Below are 14,401 nucleotides of genomic sequence, written 5' to 3' on the forward strand. Positions count from 1 at the left end.
ACTTAGAGAATCAGCCAAATGCTGAAATCTCTTATGGGCACTATTGGTTTCCCCTTTGATTTGTTCAGTTCTGGCCAGGAAAAACAAAACCAAAACCAAAACCAAAACCAAAATAAAAAAACACCCCACTTTTGGAAGACTAAATTTCAAGACTATTATCCTTGACAACTTCATCCCTCTCTTTTCTGCCAGTCTGCTGTGAGTAGGCAGAGCAGGTGGAAAGCAGTTGTCAACAGTGATGGTTTCATCAAAGCTCTTCATGAAGAACTGTACAAAGCAATGCTTGGGAGTGTGTGTTTTAATGGTTAACAGAAAAAAAAAAACTCTTTAAATTTGGCAAAAGTACATGCGTCACAACACGAAGCCAAAAGCAAGAAACTTTATAAGAAATCAAAGAGGAGAAATTACAGGCAACTATAAAAAGAAACGAGTAAAAGATGTGTTTGTTGAGGGTATAAACATAAAATCATATCTTCAAGAGTTTTCATGGAAATTGTGAAACAAAAGGTTTACCATATTCTAACAAAAATTATTAATCTGGAAAAAGTGTGAAAATATTCAGATGCAGCTCTAAATAAGAGAACTTTCAATTGTTCCATTCTCTCTGAACCGTCATAGACAGACTCCACTTGCCCTGTGAATAGTCAAAATACCACTAAACCACCATGCATGGCTAATGGCTAGCAATTAAACAGAGCTGTTCTACTGCCCTGTGGGTCAAAACCAGCCTTTTCTTTGGAAGACTTCTTTAGTCACTGTTGAAGGTAGGTGGTTGGGTATAGAAAGAGGAAAACTCTTTAAAAGATCTTAAACAAGATATTTTGTTAAAGCTACAGAAACGAGATCTGAATTTCTCCATAGTTTCTGGGGGCAGAGGGTGTGACGTGACTCGCTGCTTAGGAGTACGATGGAAGGACTCTGGGGGAAGGCCGATGTGCCCTCCAACTCCTGGCCACGCCCAGAGTACAGCTTAGGATCCTGATCTCTCAGATGGCTGTGGGTCCACGTGTAGAATATGAGGCCCGACCCATACCTGGGCCATCAGTGCATGGAAATGATCACAGTGGGCTGTGGAGGGCTGGATGTGGGGGCGCTCATTTCCGGACGGCATTTCCAGAGCCGCCAGTGCCAGAGGAAGCTTTGGAGGTGGAGACAGGACCTGGGGGCCCTTTGGGAGCACTGGTGGGCTGAACAGGCCCTTTCTTCTTGGGGACCAAGGTCTTATTCTTGCTCTTGAACACTTTGCTAGGATCCAGCTTGTTCACAAAGAAGTCGTTCTCCTCTGTGAGTAGGCTTGTGTGGTAGGCCATGGGCTTATACATGTTGAACCATTGCTGTAAGGTAGAATTGGGAAAAATGGGCACAATTTATTTATTAAAAATTTTTTTAAATTGAATCATGGTGAAACACATTTATAAATTTGTTCATGATTGGATTTCAGTCAGATAATGTTCAACATCATCCCTTCACCAGTGTACTTTTCCCACCACAATGGACCAATGGTCGCAGTTTCCCTCCTGTACTCTAAGCCCCCCCCCCCAACACTATGGCAGGCACTTCTCTCTTTCTCCTCTTCCCCTCCCCCCTCCCCAGGCCTTATGGTTTGCACTTTCCTTTCCCTCCCCCCCTCCCCCTCTCCCTCTCTCTTCCCTCCTGCTCCCTGGGCCTTATGGTTTGCAATACAGATTTTTTTGTATAATGAAAGGTTATCAGGTTTATCCCTTTACCTACTTTTAACACTCAGTTCCTGTCCAAAATGATCATTTCCAACTATTACTGTCATGCTGATCCCTTCTCTATCCTAACTTCCCTTAGCCCCCAATACACTCTTATGGCAAATGGGGCACAATTTAAAGACCACTGATTATGCTCTGGAGTGGAGACTCAGGTGGTGAGGCAAAAATAATGAACACTTCATGAAAACTGCCTATTTCTAGGCAGTTTTAGCTATTAGCATCTTCTTTTACATTCAAGAGATGACACTATTAGCACCTCCTTTTACATGCAAGGGACTGCTTTATGAGGTCTCAGAACCTTTAAAATGAACGTAGAATCACATTTAAAATTGTGAGTAAATCTTCTTTAGGACCAAATGAGCCCTGAGCTTGGATGCTAAGTCACAAACCTGATATCAAGAGACAATGTCCTTCTTTTTGTTCTGACTTAAACTAGTCACTGGTCATCAGGAGGATTTGGCATTGACCTCTTCTAGGGAAGATGACAACAGACCAGCTTTCTGCATCTCTTCCCTTCTGGGCAGCTGAGAGCATCACTTTTATCGACCATTCACCACCCAGGTCCCTAATTTATCACCACCCAGGCAAAAGTTCAAGTTTATTACACAATATTTCATCTATGTTCTTGAAATGGAGCCCAGATCTGTTCTATCAGTGAGGTACCATTATAGGAAATTAAGGGGCTGAAGAGACAGAATAGCGAGTAGGGCATATGCCTTGCACACAGCTGACCCAGAATCAATCACTGGCATCCCATGCGGTCTCCCAAGCCCACCAGGAGTGACCTCTGAGCTCCACCAGGTTTGACCCAACAATAATAAAAACAATCAAAAAGGAAGAGAAAATGTATTAAAAGGACAGCTCTCTATGTGCTAATAGGAAATGAACTCCAAAATGGAATATGATGAGTAACGTTCAAGGTATAGAACCATGTGAGTAGTAAATTGGCACTTGTGATCTAGAAAAAGGGACCAAGAATATAGTATGAAGATATGTTTTCTATGCAGGAGTGCTGGGACGAGCACAAGAGATGCTGACAGTGGTTTCTTGTGGAAAAGTGCACTAGGAGGCAGGGAATTGCGGAATAAGAGAATGGCTTGTTGACCACGTACCTGTCCTAACTATCCAAAATCAATCAAGTTCTCAGCAAAATTTAATTAGAAATATAACTCCTAGGTAACTCTGAGGCTCAGTCAAGTTTAGGAGGTACTATATAGAGTAAAGTCGTCCACCTACATTGAAACTCCTGCGATATTCATTAGAAATCTAGATTCTTGCCCTCAGCCCCAGATCCCTTGAATTAAATTATATCAATTAAATTAACTGCAAAGCTAGGTGTCTGCAATTCAAACCCTTCCTCAGGAGATTCTGAGAGATTCCAGTCTGAGATGATAGCTATTGCTCTCTTACCTTGGCCTGTGGACTAATGCCATAGTTGGTGAAAGCATACTGCCACTGGGGCAGGCCCAGGTGGGTTATGAGCAGACGGTAGTAGGCAGTAAAGGAATCTGTGAGAAAATGCCAGTATAATGCTCTGTCCAGGAACCAGATCTCAGTGTCATGCGGCAATGCTGAAATTGCAAAGAAAAAAGCGATGTGACAAATTTCCTCTTACTAGGAAAACAGACATACGCATGGTTTAAAATAATCTAGCAGAGGGCTGGAGAGATAGTACATTGGTTAGGGCACTTGCCCTATATGTGGCAGACCCGGCATCAATCCCCAGCACCCCGTATGGTTCCCTGAGCCTTTCAGTAGTGATCCCTGAATGTAGAGCTGGGTAAAAGCCCTGAGCACTACTATGTGGCCCCCAAACAATCATAAATCCAATAGAGAGGATATGAAATATAAATAAATTTTATTTCCTTTCAACTTCTCAACTGTGTTCTGCAGTGGCCACTATTTCTGATTTATCTGGTTTTTATTTTCAAACTGTTGACTAACCTGGGCTGGGTTTGGCCATCTGTGCATTTAGGTGACCTAGTAGCTTTCGTTCTCTGTGGGTAAGGCAGTGGCTGCCGCTTTCCTAGAGAGGTCTCAGTCAGGAATCAGAAAAGCACTGAGAACCCCCAAGCCCAAGAGCAGCTTCCTTTCCAGGGAGTGCTGGCCTTTTACAGTGTGATGGCTTCCTCAAACTGAAGTGGAGATTAACCCGTCCATTCCTGCCTCATACTTGCATCTTCTGGTTCACTACTGTGGGCCTGTTCTACTCTGTCTGGGGCTTGAATATCTACCGAGTGGCTCTAGTCTCTTCCAGAAGAGTTCATGGTCACATATGGAATTTTAATCTTTGCCATTCTTCTGCAAAAACAAAAACAAAAAAACAAACCAAAAAAACCAAAAAACCAAACACACACACACCCCTTGACCCTTCACTTTATACCCAAACTCCACATGTTTTGTTTTTTTTTTTCCCCCGCTTTTTGGGTCACACCTTGTGATGCTCAGGGGTTACTCCTGGCTCTGTACTCAGGAATTACTCCTGGTGGTGCTCGGGGAATCATGTGAGATGTTGAGGATCGAACCTGGGGTTGGCTGAGTGCAAGGCAAATGCCCTACCCACTGTACCATCGCTTTGGTTCTACCTTCACTTGGGTTTTAAAACTGCATGGACAGGAACAACTGGCTTTCTGGCTTCACCTGTTACTCCCTAACAGATCCAGCTCATAATCCAGTAAACTGAAACTGTATGTAATTCCTTCCAAGTCAACTGAATTTTCCCATGGCATGGCTTTTACCTATGTCTCTTTGCCTCTGTCTATTAACTTCACTAGACACCCTCTCCCTTATCTAAAGCCCATGCTTTGAGATGCAACTCACAAACTGCACAAAAAATTCTCCCAGCTAAAATGTTCTTTCCTTCCACAAAGTTCAATCCTGGTATAACTTTTCACTTCAAGCAGGAAGAAAGCTACTTTAGCTCTGTGGTTCCAGTCCCTAAGCCCAGGTCTGAATAGATATTAGAGGACCAGGACTAGCCAATGCTCAAAGAACCAGGGGTTTTGTTCTCTTGATTTCTAGTGTCTTAAATGGAATAAGTGGTATGACTTTTATTGCTATTAATCAGACAAATAAGTACATAAGATGCTTTTTCTTGAATGCTTTTCTAATGTAAGAGCCTGCTGGAAGAATCTTTTTTTTTTTATTAGTTTATTTTTAATTAGAGAGTCATCGTGAGGGTACAGTTACAGATCCATACATCTTTGTACTCATGTTTCCCCCATACAAAGTTCGATAACCCATCCCTTCACCAGTGCCCATTCTCCACCACCAGTAAACCCAGCATCCCTCCCACCCTCCCCAGTCCCGTCTCCCCCCACCCCACCCTGCCACTATGGCAGGGAATTCCCTTTTGTTCTCTCTCTCTGATTAGGTGTTGTGGTTTGCAATAAAGGTGTTGAGTGGCCATTGTGTTCAGTCTCTAGTCTGTATTCGGCCCGCATCACCCTTCCCCCACATGACCTCCAACCACATTTTACTTGGTGGTCCCTTCCCTGAGTTACCCAGAATGAGAGACCCTGCTGGAAGAATCTTGAAACAGAATGGCTATTTCTTTTTTGACTCATCGATCATCCTATTCCATAGACTATTCTATATTAATTCACAGATGGAGACAGCTGAAACACAGTCAAGAAAGTGGCATGGGGATTGCTCGGAGAGGACTAGGGATATTCTGGGTCTTGGCACCTAGGAGAAACTAAACAGCCCATCTCGGGCGGCAGGGATGAATGTGCCTTCTGAGTCCTGGCTGAACAAATCGAGCCAAGTCAAGCCAAAGTACAGGACCATGGCTGCCAATTATACTTACCTGGTTTCCCTCTTTTGTAGACAAGGCAAACCTTCCCATTCCCATTGCAAGGATCGAGCTCAAATATCACGCTGCGAGAATCAAAGTGAGGCTTCTCTGGCTGGTTCTCACTGGCTGCAAACCCAGAAGTTAATAGCAATGTTCAAATATACTCAACTTAACTATATACATATTCAGCTTTGCTGCAATTAAAACATATGGAGAAATCCTTATTTCTTACATTATTTTAAATGTCCTGGATATTATCTGTACCCCAGATTTCCTGTCAAAGCTTCCCAAACACTAACACATTGCCATAGTATCTTGGGAGAGTTGGTATGAGAAAGAGACCATTTTTTTTTTTTTTTGAGAGGTGGAGGAGGTTGCCAAGCAGTGCTTGAGGGATGTGGCCCAGGGGCCCCTCCTAGTAATTCTCAGACCAGATGCTCAGGCCCTGTGATGCAGATATGCAGGGATACTTAAGTCTGGTGCTGCTGGGCGCCACCAGAACCACATCCAGGGGTGTGCTGGAGACTGTGTGGTCCTGGAGATAGAGACTGGAGCCTCCACATGAAAAATAAAATATGTGCTCGAGCCTTTGAACTATCTCTGCAGTTCCACAAAAGGAGCTTCAGAGTGGGACTGAAGTTGTACATAAAGTAGAATAATCTGAATGTTCTGATGTTGATGTAGTCTCTTCCAACCCATAATTGCTTTGCCCACATTTATAACATTTTATAAAATTTTTATTAGAATACTTTTCCTCTTCTAAAACATACTTATAATACTGATGTCACTATTAATTATAACTAACCCTAAGACCAGTTCAGTTATCTACACATATCTATGTACCAATATTATGGAGAAACAGAAAAATGATAAATTCTTTGAAATACAAGCATCAGAAGGGGCTGGAGCAATAGCACAGCAGGTAAGGCGTTTGCTTTGCACGCGGCTGACCCGGGTTCGATTCCCAGCATCCCATATGGTCCCCTGAGCACCTCCAGGAGTAATTCCTGAGTGCAGAGCCAGGAGTAACCCCTGTGCATCACCGGGTATGACCCAAAAAGCAGAAAAAAAAAAAGTAAAAAAGAAATACAAGCATCAGAAATATTCTCCTTCTTTCATTACAATCATTATGCAGTAAAGTCTAGAATATATATTATAATATTGATGTCACTATTAATTATAACTAACCCTAAGACTAGTTCAGTTACCTACACCTACCTATGTACCAGTATTATGGAGAAACAGAAAAATGATAAATTATTTGAAAGACAAGCATCAGAAATTTTCTCCCTTCTTCTTTCATTATAATTTTTATGCAATAAAGGTTGGGGTAGAGCTTACAAAACTAGGAAGCTGGATAAAACAGGTATATAAAAATAATGATTGTTATGTCTGATTTACATATAGTCACATACAATTTATATAAATGCATACATTTTTAAATTAAAAAAGGCGCTTTCCCCTGCCCGTTTATTATATTCTTGATTTCAAATAGTCCTAGTCAGACAAATAGGTATATACATTTACACTTTAATCTTTATTTTTTAATTGTATAAAATGGACTATGAAACTCTTGATCTGAATCTTGCTTTTAAAAAAAAATTTTAAAGATTGTTTTCTAGTTTTTGGATCTCACCTGGCAATGCTCAGGGGTTACTCCTGGCTCTGCACTCAGAAGTTACTCCTGGTGATGTTTGGGGATATTACGGGGTGCTGGGGATTGAAACAGGATCAGTCACATACAAGGCAAACGCCCTAACTGCTGTACTATCTGGCACCCGAATCTTGCTTTTAAAGCAGTAATACTCTGCTGTGTATCACACCCTCTAAGACATACGGAGTAACTAATTAATTCTTTTTTAATGGCTGCCTGAAAGACTATGGGAGTCATGTATTCCAATTTATCCTTCTATCTCCTTAGCAATGCACCAGTCATGATGCTGCTATTTTCAGCTATAATGCTCTTATGTTCTGGTGTGTCATCACTCTTGGCAGTACCAGTGGGTCTCCCTGTTGCCGTTATTTATGCAGAGTCTTGTTAACAGTGTTGTGCTTCTGAGTATTTTCTAGTTATTTTCTATGTTATTTTATGACTATTTTCACTATTTTTTTAAGCAATATTTTAAGGCTACTCTGAATAACCTGCCGTTACTGGAAGAGTCACATTCATTTTAAGAATGATTCTAGGGGAAAAAATGTAAATAAACCTTGGGGTTTTAAAAAAAGTATCAATTTGAGTCTTTGTTTTTAAAAAAGGAAAATTCAATCCCAGCACATTTATTATTATTGCTCTATTTTATTGTATACCTCTTCATGTTCTATTTAATAATTTTAGGTCTCAACACTTCCTATATGAGACTGGAGATTTTAATGGAGCTTTTTAAAAAGGCAAAAGATTTATGCAATCTGAAGAGAAACCAGAGTATAACGGAGCTTTTTAATGACTATTGTAGCAGACTGGAAAGGAATTTTCCTGCTGGCTTCGAAGAAGTAATACAGTCACGTTGTGAGAGGGTCTTGTGGCTAAAACCTGAGCACAGCTGACGGACTGACCCTGGGCCAACAGCCAGCAAGGAAAGGTACGAGTCCTGCACCTGCAAGAAACCGAATGAAACGAACTATGAACTATGGTGAGCTCGGAAGAGGCCACTGTGCCTCAGATGAGATCACATATAGCTGACACCTGGCTTTTAGCCTCACACTGCCCTAAGCAGAAGTCCCTGCTAATCTGTACCTGATCGAATCCAGGGCCTCACACATGTAAGGCTGGTGTACTGAGTCATACCTGCTCTGCAGCTGGAGTTTTGACTCATGGAAATTGACATAAAACAAACTAGCCACTACATTCTTAGTAAAATGGGACACAGGACAACTGGTAAGCCTAGAGACTGTCCCTTCCCCAAGGTGCACTCTATTTCTCCCCCACAGTAAGCTCTAACTTCAACTTTTTTTTTTAATCATTTCCGATTTGCTTCTTTTCTTCTTTGTCCCACAGTATATATAAAAAGGAGTCCTATGGCACACTGTATTGTAGAGTTTAGAGCTGCGATAACACAAACGGAATGACTCCAACAAAGTCTCGGTATCAGTATCAAGACATCCAAGTGAAGGCGTCAGCAGAGGAGGCTGCTTTTGAGGGTGATGGGGAAGGACCGATTCCATGCCTCTCCCCTAGTTTCTGGTGGTTTCCTACAAACTTTTGGCACTGTGCATAGCATAGCACCATCCTGATCTCAGCTTTTATCTTCAGATGTGCTTTCTAAGTCCATCAGTCTTTAAATTTGCTCTATATAGAAATTAGGGATTCTGGATCAGAGGCCTCCTAGTTCAGTCCTCTCTCGATTAATTACATCAGTAATGATTCTATTTCTAAGTAAGATCATGTTCAAGGGTTAGTACTTCAACACATGAATGGTGGGGGGGCACAATGTATCACATTGTATCTCACCTCCCATTGGGGTTTGGCTGAAATTGTATAGTCTGTTTAAAATTTCCTTTCCCGATGGGGGCAGAGATACTACAAAAGGTAGGGTGCTTGCCTTGCACACGGCTGACCCAGGTTTGATCCCTAGCACCACATATAATCCCCAGCACCAAATGACTCCTGAGCAAAAAGCCAACTGGATGTGGCCCTAAAACTAAAGGAGAAAAAAAAAAAGAGAGTGAGAGAGAGCAGGCACACTAGCTCAATAAGCTAATCACACGCTGTGCAGGAGTCCGGAGTTTGCATGGTCCCCCAAGCACTGCCGGGAGCAACCCTCAAGCACAGAGCTAAGAGGAGCTCCTGAACACTACACGTGGCCCCTCTACTTCCTCTCAAATTAATAAAAGTATTCTTTGCTTTATCTCTTTCTTTGTGTTTTTGGTTTTGGGACACACCCGGTGGTGCTCGGGGACCAGGGGGTGCTGGGGATCAAACCGGGGTCTCCTGCATGTGAAGCATGAGTTCAGCCCATTGCACTCTCTGACTCCTCCAAGAATTCTTATGTAAAAGTAGTAAAACTCATCCTCAATTAAGATTTAATTTTCAACACACAAATTCTTTAAGGAGGTTTGCTAATCTCTTCTTTTCTTCCCTTTTCATGTGTGGTCTCCGTTTGGTTTCATTTGGTTAGCGTGCTTATGTCATCCAAGTTTTACATACACTTTAATACCTGAAACATGAGAGGTGTGTTTATATACAGGATTGTTGATTTTTACTTTCTTTTTCAGTAATTCGTACTTGCTTTCTCACTACCTTCCAATATCCACTACTACAAGTAAAAAGTCTGATCCAAGTTTAAATTTTTCTTGTTAATTGTTCCCCAGTGCAATACTTACATGTGTATTTTATCATGAAATTTGAGTTCAAAGAGAATCATTTCAATTTGCAAAGATTGCAAAGATCTTTTTTTTTTTTTTTTTTTGGTTTTTGGGTCACACCCGGCGATGCACAGGGGTTACTCCTGGCTCATGCACTCAGGAATTACTCCTGGCAGTGCTCAGGGGACCATATGGGATGCAGGGATTCAAACCTGGGTCGGCCGCATGAAATGCAAATGCCCTACCCGCTGTGCTATTGCTCCAGCCCCTGCAAAAATATATATTTTTTTATAATTTATTTATTTTTAATTAGAGAATCACCGTGAGGGTACAGTTACAGATTTATACACTTTTGTGCTTATACTTCCCTCATACAAAGTTCGGGAACCCATCCCTTCACCAGTGCCCATTCTCCACCACCCGTAAACCCGGCGTCCCTCCCACCCTCCCCAATCCCATCTCCCCCCCACCCCACCCTGCCACTGTGGCAGGGCATTCCCTTCTGTTCTCTCTCTCTAATTAGCTGTTGTGGTTTGCAATAAAGGTGTTGAGTGGCCGCTGTGCTCAGTCTCTAGTCCTCATTCAGCCCGCAACTCCCTTCCCCCACATGGCCTTCAACTACAATGTAGTTGGTGATCGCTTCTCTGAGTTGCCCTTTCCCCGGAACGTGAGGCCAGCCGCGAAGCCATGGGGTCAACCTCCTGGTACTTATTTCTACGGTTCTTGGGTATTAGTCTCCCACTCTGATATTCTATATACCATAGATGAGTGCAGTCTTTCTATGTCTGTCTCTCTCTTTCTGACTCATTTCACTCAGCATGAAACTTTTCATGCCCATCCACTTAACTACAAAATTCTTGACTTCCTTTTTTCTAACAGCTGCATAGTATTCCATTGTATAGATGTACCAAAGTTTCCTCAACCAGTCATCCGTTTTGGGGCATTCGGGTTTTTTCCAGATTCTGGCTATTGTAAACAGTGCTGCGATGAACATACATGTGCAGATGTTGTTTCGATTGTACTTTTTTGCCTCTCTGGGATATATTCCCAGCAGTGGTATTGCTGGGTCAAATGGGAGCAAATGGTGCTGGCACAACTGGACAACCACATGCAAAAAAATGGGTTTAGACCTTGACCTGACACCATGCACAAAAGTCAGATCAAAATGGATTAAAGACCTCAACATTAGACCACAAACCATAAGGTACATTGAAGACAAGGTCGGCGAAACCCTCCACGATATTGAAGATAAAGGTATCTTCAAAGGTGACACGGAACTAAGCAATCTAGTAAAAACAGAGATCAACAAATGGGACTACATTAAACTAAAAAGCTTCTGCACCGCAAGAGATACAGTGACTAGAATACAAAGACTATCCACAGAATGGGAAAGGATATTTACACAATACCCATCAGATAAGGGGTTGATATCAATGGTATATAAAGCACTGGTTGAACTCTACAAAAAGAAAACATCCAACCCCATCAAAAAATGGGGCGACGAAATGAACAGAAACTTTACCAAGGAAGAAATACGAATGGCCAAAAGGCACATGAAAAAGTGCTCTGCATCACTAATCATCAGAGAGATGCAGATCAAAACAACCATGAGATACCACCTCACACCACAGAGACTGGCACACATCCAAAAGAACAAAAGCAACCGCTGTTGGAGAGGATGTGGGGAGAAAGGGACCCTTCTACACTGCTGGTGGGAATGCCGGCTAGTTCAGCCCTTTTGGAAAACAGTATGGACGATTCTCAAAAATATTTTTTACTAGTTGCTAATTTATTGTCTTTTTGTCATTCTGGGACATCTATACTTCCAGTGTTTGATTTTGTGGATCTATTTTCTCCCTTCTTTTACCCCTCCTAAATTTTCCCTCATAATTTATCACTTTTAAATTTATTTTACCCATGCTTCCAGGTATTTGTTCAAGCAGGACTCAGTATTTATATTCTCCCATTCATAAAGACAATTGTTCGAGAGTCTGATTTCTCTAAGGAGTTCTCTGTGATGTTTTAAATGTCCTTATTGTTATTTTTAATTAAGGGTTTCATCTCCATTTTCTGTTCTCTGTTGTTACTATATTTCTTCCTGATTGTTCCCTTTCGGACTGCTGTTTAGGTGTAAGTCTGTTTAGATTAATGAAGCAGCTGAATGATCCTAAGGTAGCACAAAACCAGCATATGCTAGAAGGCCAAGTGTTTCTTATTTCTTTGGTTACGTAGGAGAATGTGGACTCTAAGCTGAGCTTGGTCTTTTGCAGAGATTCTTACAAACTCTTCCTGTTAACTAATCTTATAGGTTTAAGGGCACTGAAAACTCAGTGCATCATCATCATCATATCATCATCATCATCATCATCATCATCATCATCCCGTTGATCGTTAAATTTTACGAGCTGCCTCAGTAACGTCTCCATTTGTCCTAGCCTTGAGATTTTAGAAGCCTCTCCTTACTCGTCCTTCCCAACAATGGCGCATTGGAGGCTCTTTCAGGGTCAGGGGAATGAGACCCAGCATTGTTACTTGTTTTGTCATATGAATACACCATGGGGAGTTTGCAAGGCTCTCCCATGTGGGCAGGAAACTCTCGGTAGCTTGCCAGGTTCTCCTAGAGGGAGAACTAGGTTATAAGAAAGTGGCTGCTCGCTTCCTGGAGCTTGGTTTTAAGTCAAACTCAGAAAACTCAGTGCAAATATTTAAAATATTTTTGCTTACTTTCAGTTTGGGATATCCAGCAGTGCTAAGGGGGTATTCCACTCAGTGCTCAGTGGATCATATGGCACTGGGGATTGAACTCTGGTCTCCCACATGCAAGTCTGCATGCAGCCCTGTGAGCTCTCTCCAGCCCAGTCTGCTTATTTAACAACTTCCTCACCTTTGAAGGGTTAGAAGGATGCTCCTGCACATCCATATGAAGCAAATCCAACTTCTTTCCCACCCCTGAGGATTCCAACTTCTCTTTGCTCCTTGGCTCCTTCAGAGCTGTTCATTTGTTTCCCCAGCTGAAGGGGAAAATCTTTCTACTAGTTCTCTCTGCTGGGACTTCAGTTTACTGCAAGGAGGTAACAGACTCCAGATCTATCTGAGGAGGCAACACTGCGGAACTACATCACTTGCAGCTATGCTAGCCTCTGACTTAGTTCTTTGCCTACGGCTACTAGAAAAGGCGTTTGAGAAAACTGTTGTTATACTGATAAAAAGGGAGAAATTCTGCCAAAGACAGCTACTGCCTTTTTGGAGGGAGGTGGGGTTGTGTGCGTGTGTGGGGGGTGGGGGTGAGAAGGAATGATGGTTATCTTTAGCTCTTCTGCCTAGAACACAGAGTTGAAGCTTGGAGGTAGAGCCCACATTCCTCAACTGTGAGGATAAGAATTATACCCAAAGGCAGGTGCAGCCAAAAGTCAGAGAGAGAATTTATCGTTGATTTTCTTAAGTATCTACATAAGCTTTGCGTCATATTTCTTGTTAAGAGAAAAATAAACTACATTTTGTATTATAACTAAGTCTAAGTAATGTAATTAAGTCACAGGCCACCAAAGAGAACTGTGCATGAAGAACTAACATGAAGTTAGTAGAACTAACTTCTACTTTGTTGTGTAGAGTTTTTGGCAGTCATATGACTTACGAGTTACTTCAGTAAGACACAGCAAAGAATCTGGAAAGGTGCTGCACTTAGGCTGCCGTGTTCCCTGACACAGTATGATACTGAAATGTTGAGTATATCTTAATCTATGACATTCACTCATTTGTCAAGAAATCATTATGTGCTATCAGGCCATGAGTGGATGCTGGAAGCAAACCAAGTATCCCACATCTGGTAGGTTTTCATGAAAATTACTTAATTCCATGGTTCTAAGGGGAAAGGTCTGGTTTGGAGGTTCAAAATGCTCATACCACAATGTCTTTCTCAAGATTTTCAATGTTTTATAAAACAAGTTGATTTCTAAGTCAAAGCAGTTTCTGTCAGGTACCTTCTTGCAAATCATCCTCCAGGTCGGCCAGAGTTGGTGCATTAGGAAGTGAATACATGGAAGAATGGTTGAGTTGAGTCAGTTTTGAGAGGCTGTTAATTGTCATGTTGCCCAGTGGAATGCAGTGCTCTAGAGAAACATTAAAAAAGAGAATTACCAAGAGAAACAACTTAGTTACCAGGGTCATCATAATGGTTCTGCTTGAGTGACCTATTGTTTGATTCTAGGCTGAGCAATCAAATGATAAGTGGAAAGAGGATCAGTGCATCAATGCACTACATACCCTAAACTACCAATTTTCTCAGGGAAAATAAAGGACTTAAAAATGTCTTTGGTTGCTCTTTCCTTTGCAAAAACACTTATGCTTTCCATAGGAGTAATAGCTTTATTAACTGATCTTCTTTTGTTAGATGTTTCTCATTAACACTTTTTTCCTTTTTGGGTCACACCCAGCGATGCACAGGGGTTACTCCTGGCTCATGCACTCAGGAATTACTCCTGGTGGTGCTCAGGGGACCATATGGGATGCTGGGAATTGAACCCTGCTCAGACGCGTGCAAGGCAAACGCCCTACCTGCTGTGCTATC

The 14,401-nt window shown here is 41.9% G+C and overlaps 1 protein-coding gene across 2 annotated transcripts in view; it reads right to left on the minus strand.

The window, feature by feature from the left end:
- Positions 1 to 365: 365 nt before the first annotated feature.
- Positions 366 to 14,401, minus strand: part of TPGS2 (tubulin polyglutamylase complex subunit 2) — a 35,098-nt gene continuing 21,062 nt past the window's right edge. For both annotated transcript variants that reach the window (XM_004606085.3, XM_055129025.1), the window contains exons 4-7: positions 13,815 to 13,943; positions 5,545 to 5,658; positions 3,147 to 3,307; positions 366 to 1,334 (exon numbers count right to left, since the gene is read on the minus strand). In XM_004606085.3, coding sequence (XP_004606142.2) covers positions 1,095 to 1,334; positions 3,147 to 3,307; positions 5,545 to 5,658; positions 13,815 to 13,943 — 644 coding nt within the window. In that variant the 3' untranslated portion in view covers positions 366 to 1,094. The remainder of the gene's footprint in view (positions 1,335 to 3,146; positions 3,308 to 5,544; positions 5,659 to 13,814; positions 13,944 to 14,401) is intronic.

This window comes from Sorex araneus, chromosome 2, assembly GCF_027595985.1.
Source record: "Sorex araneus isolate mSorAra2 chromosome 2, mSorAra2.pri, whole genome shotgun sequence".
NCBI classification, from domain to species: domain Eukaryota; kingdom Metazoa; phylum Chordata; class Mammalia; order Eulipotyphla; family Soricidae; genus Sorex; species Sorex araneus.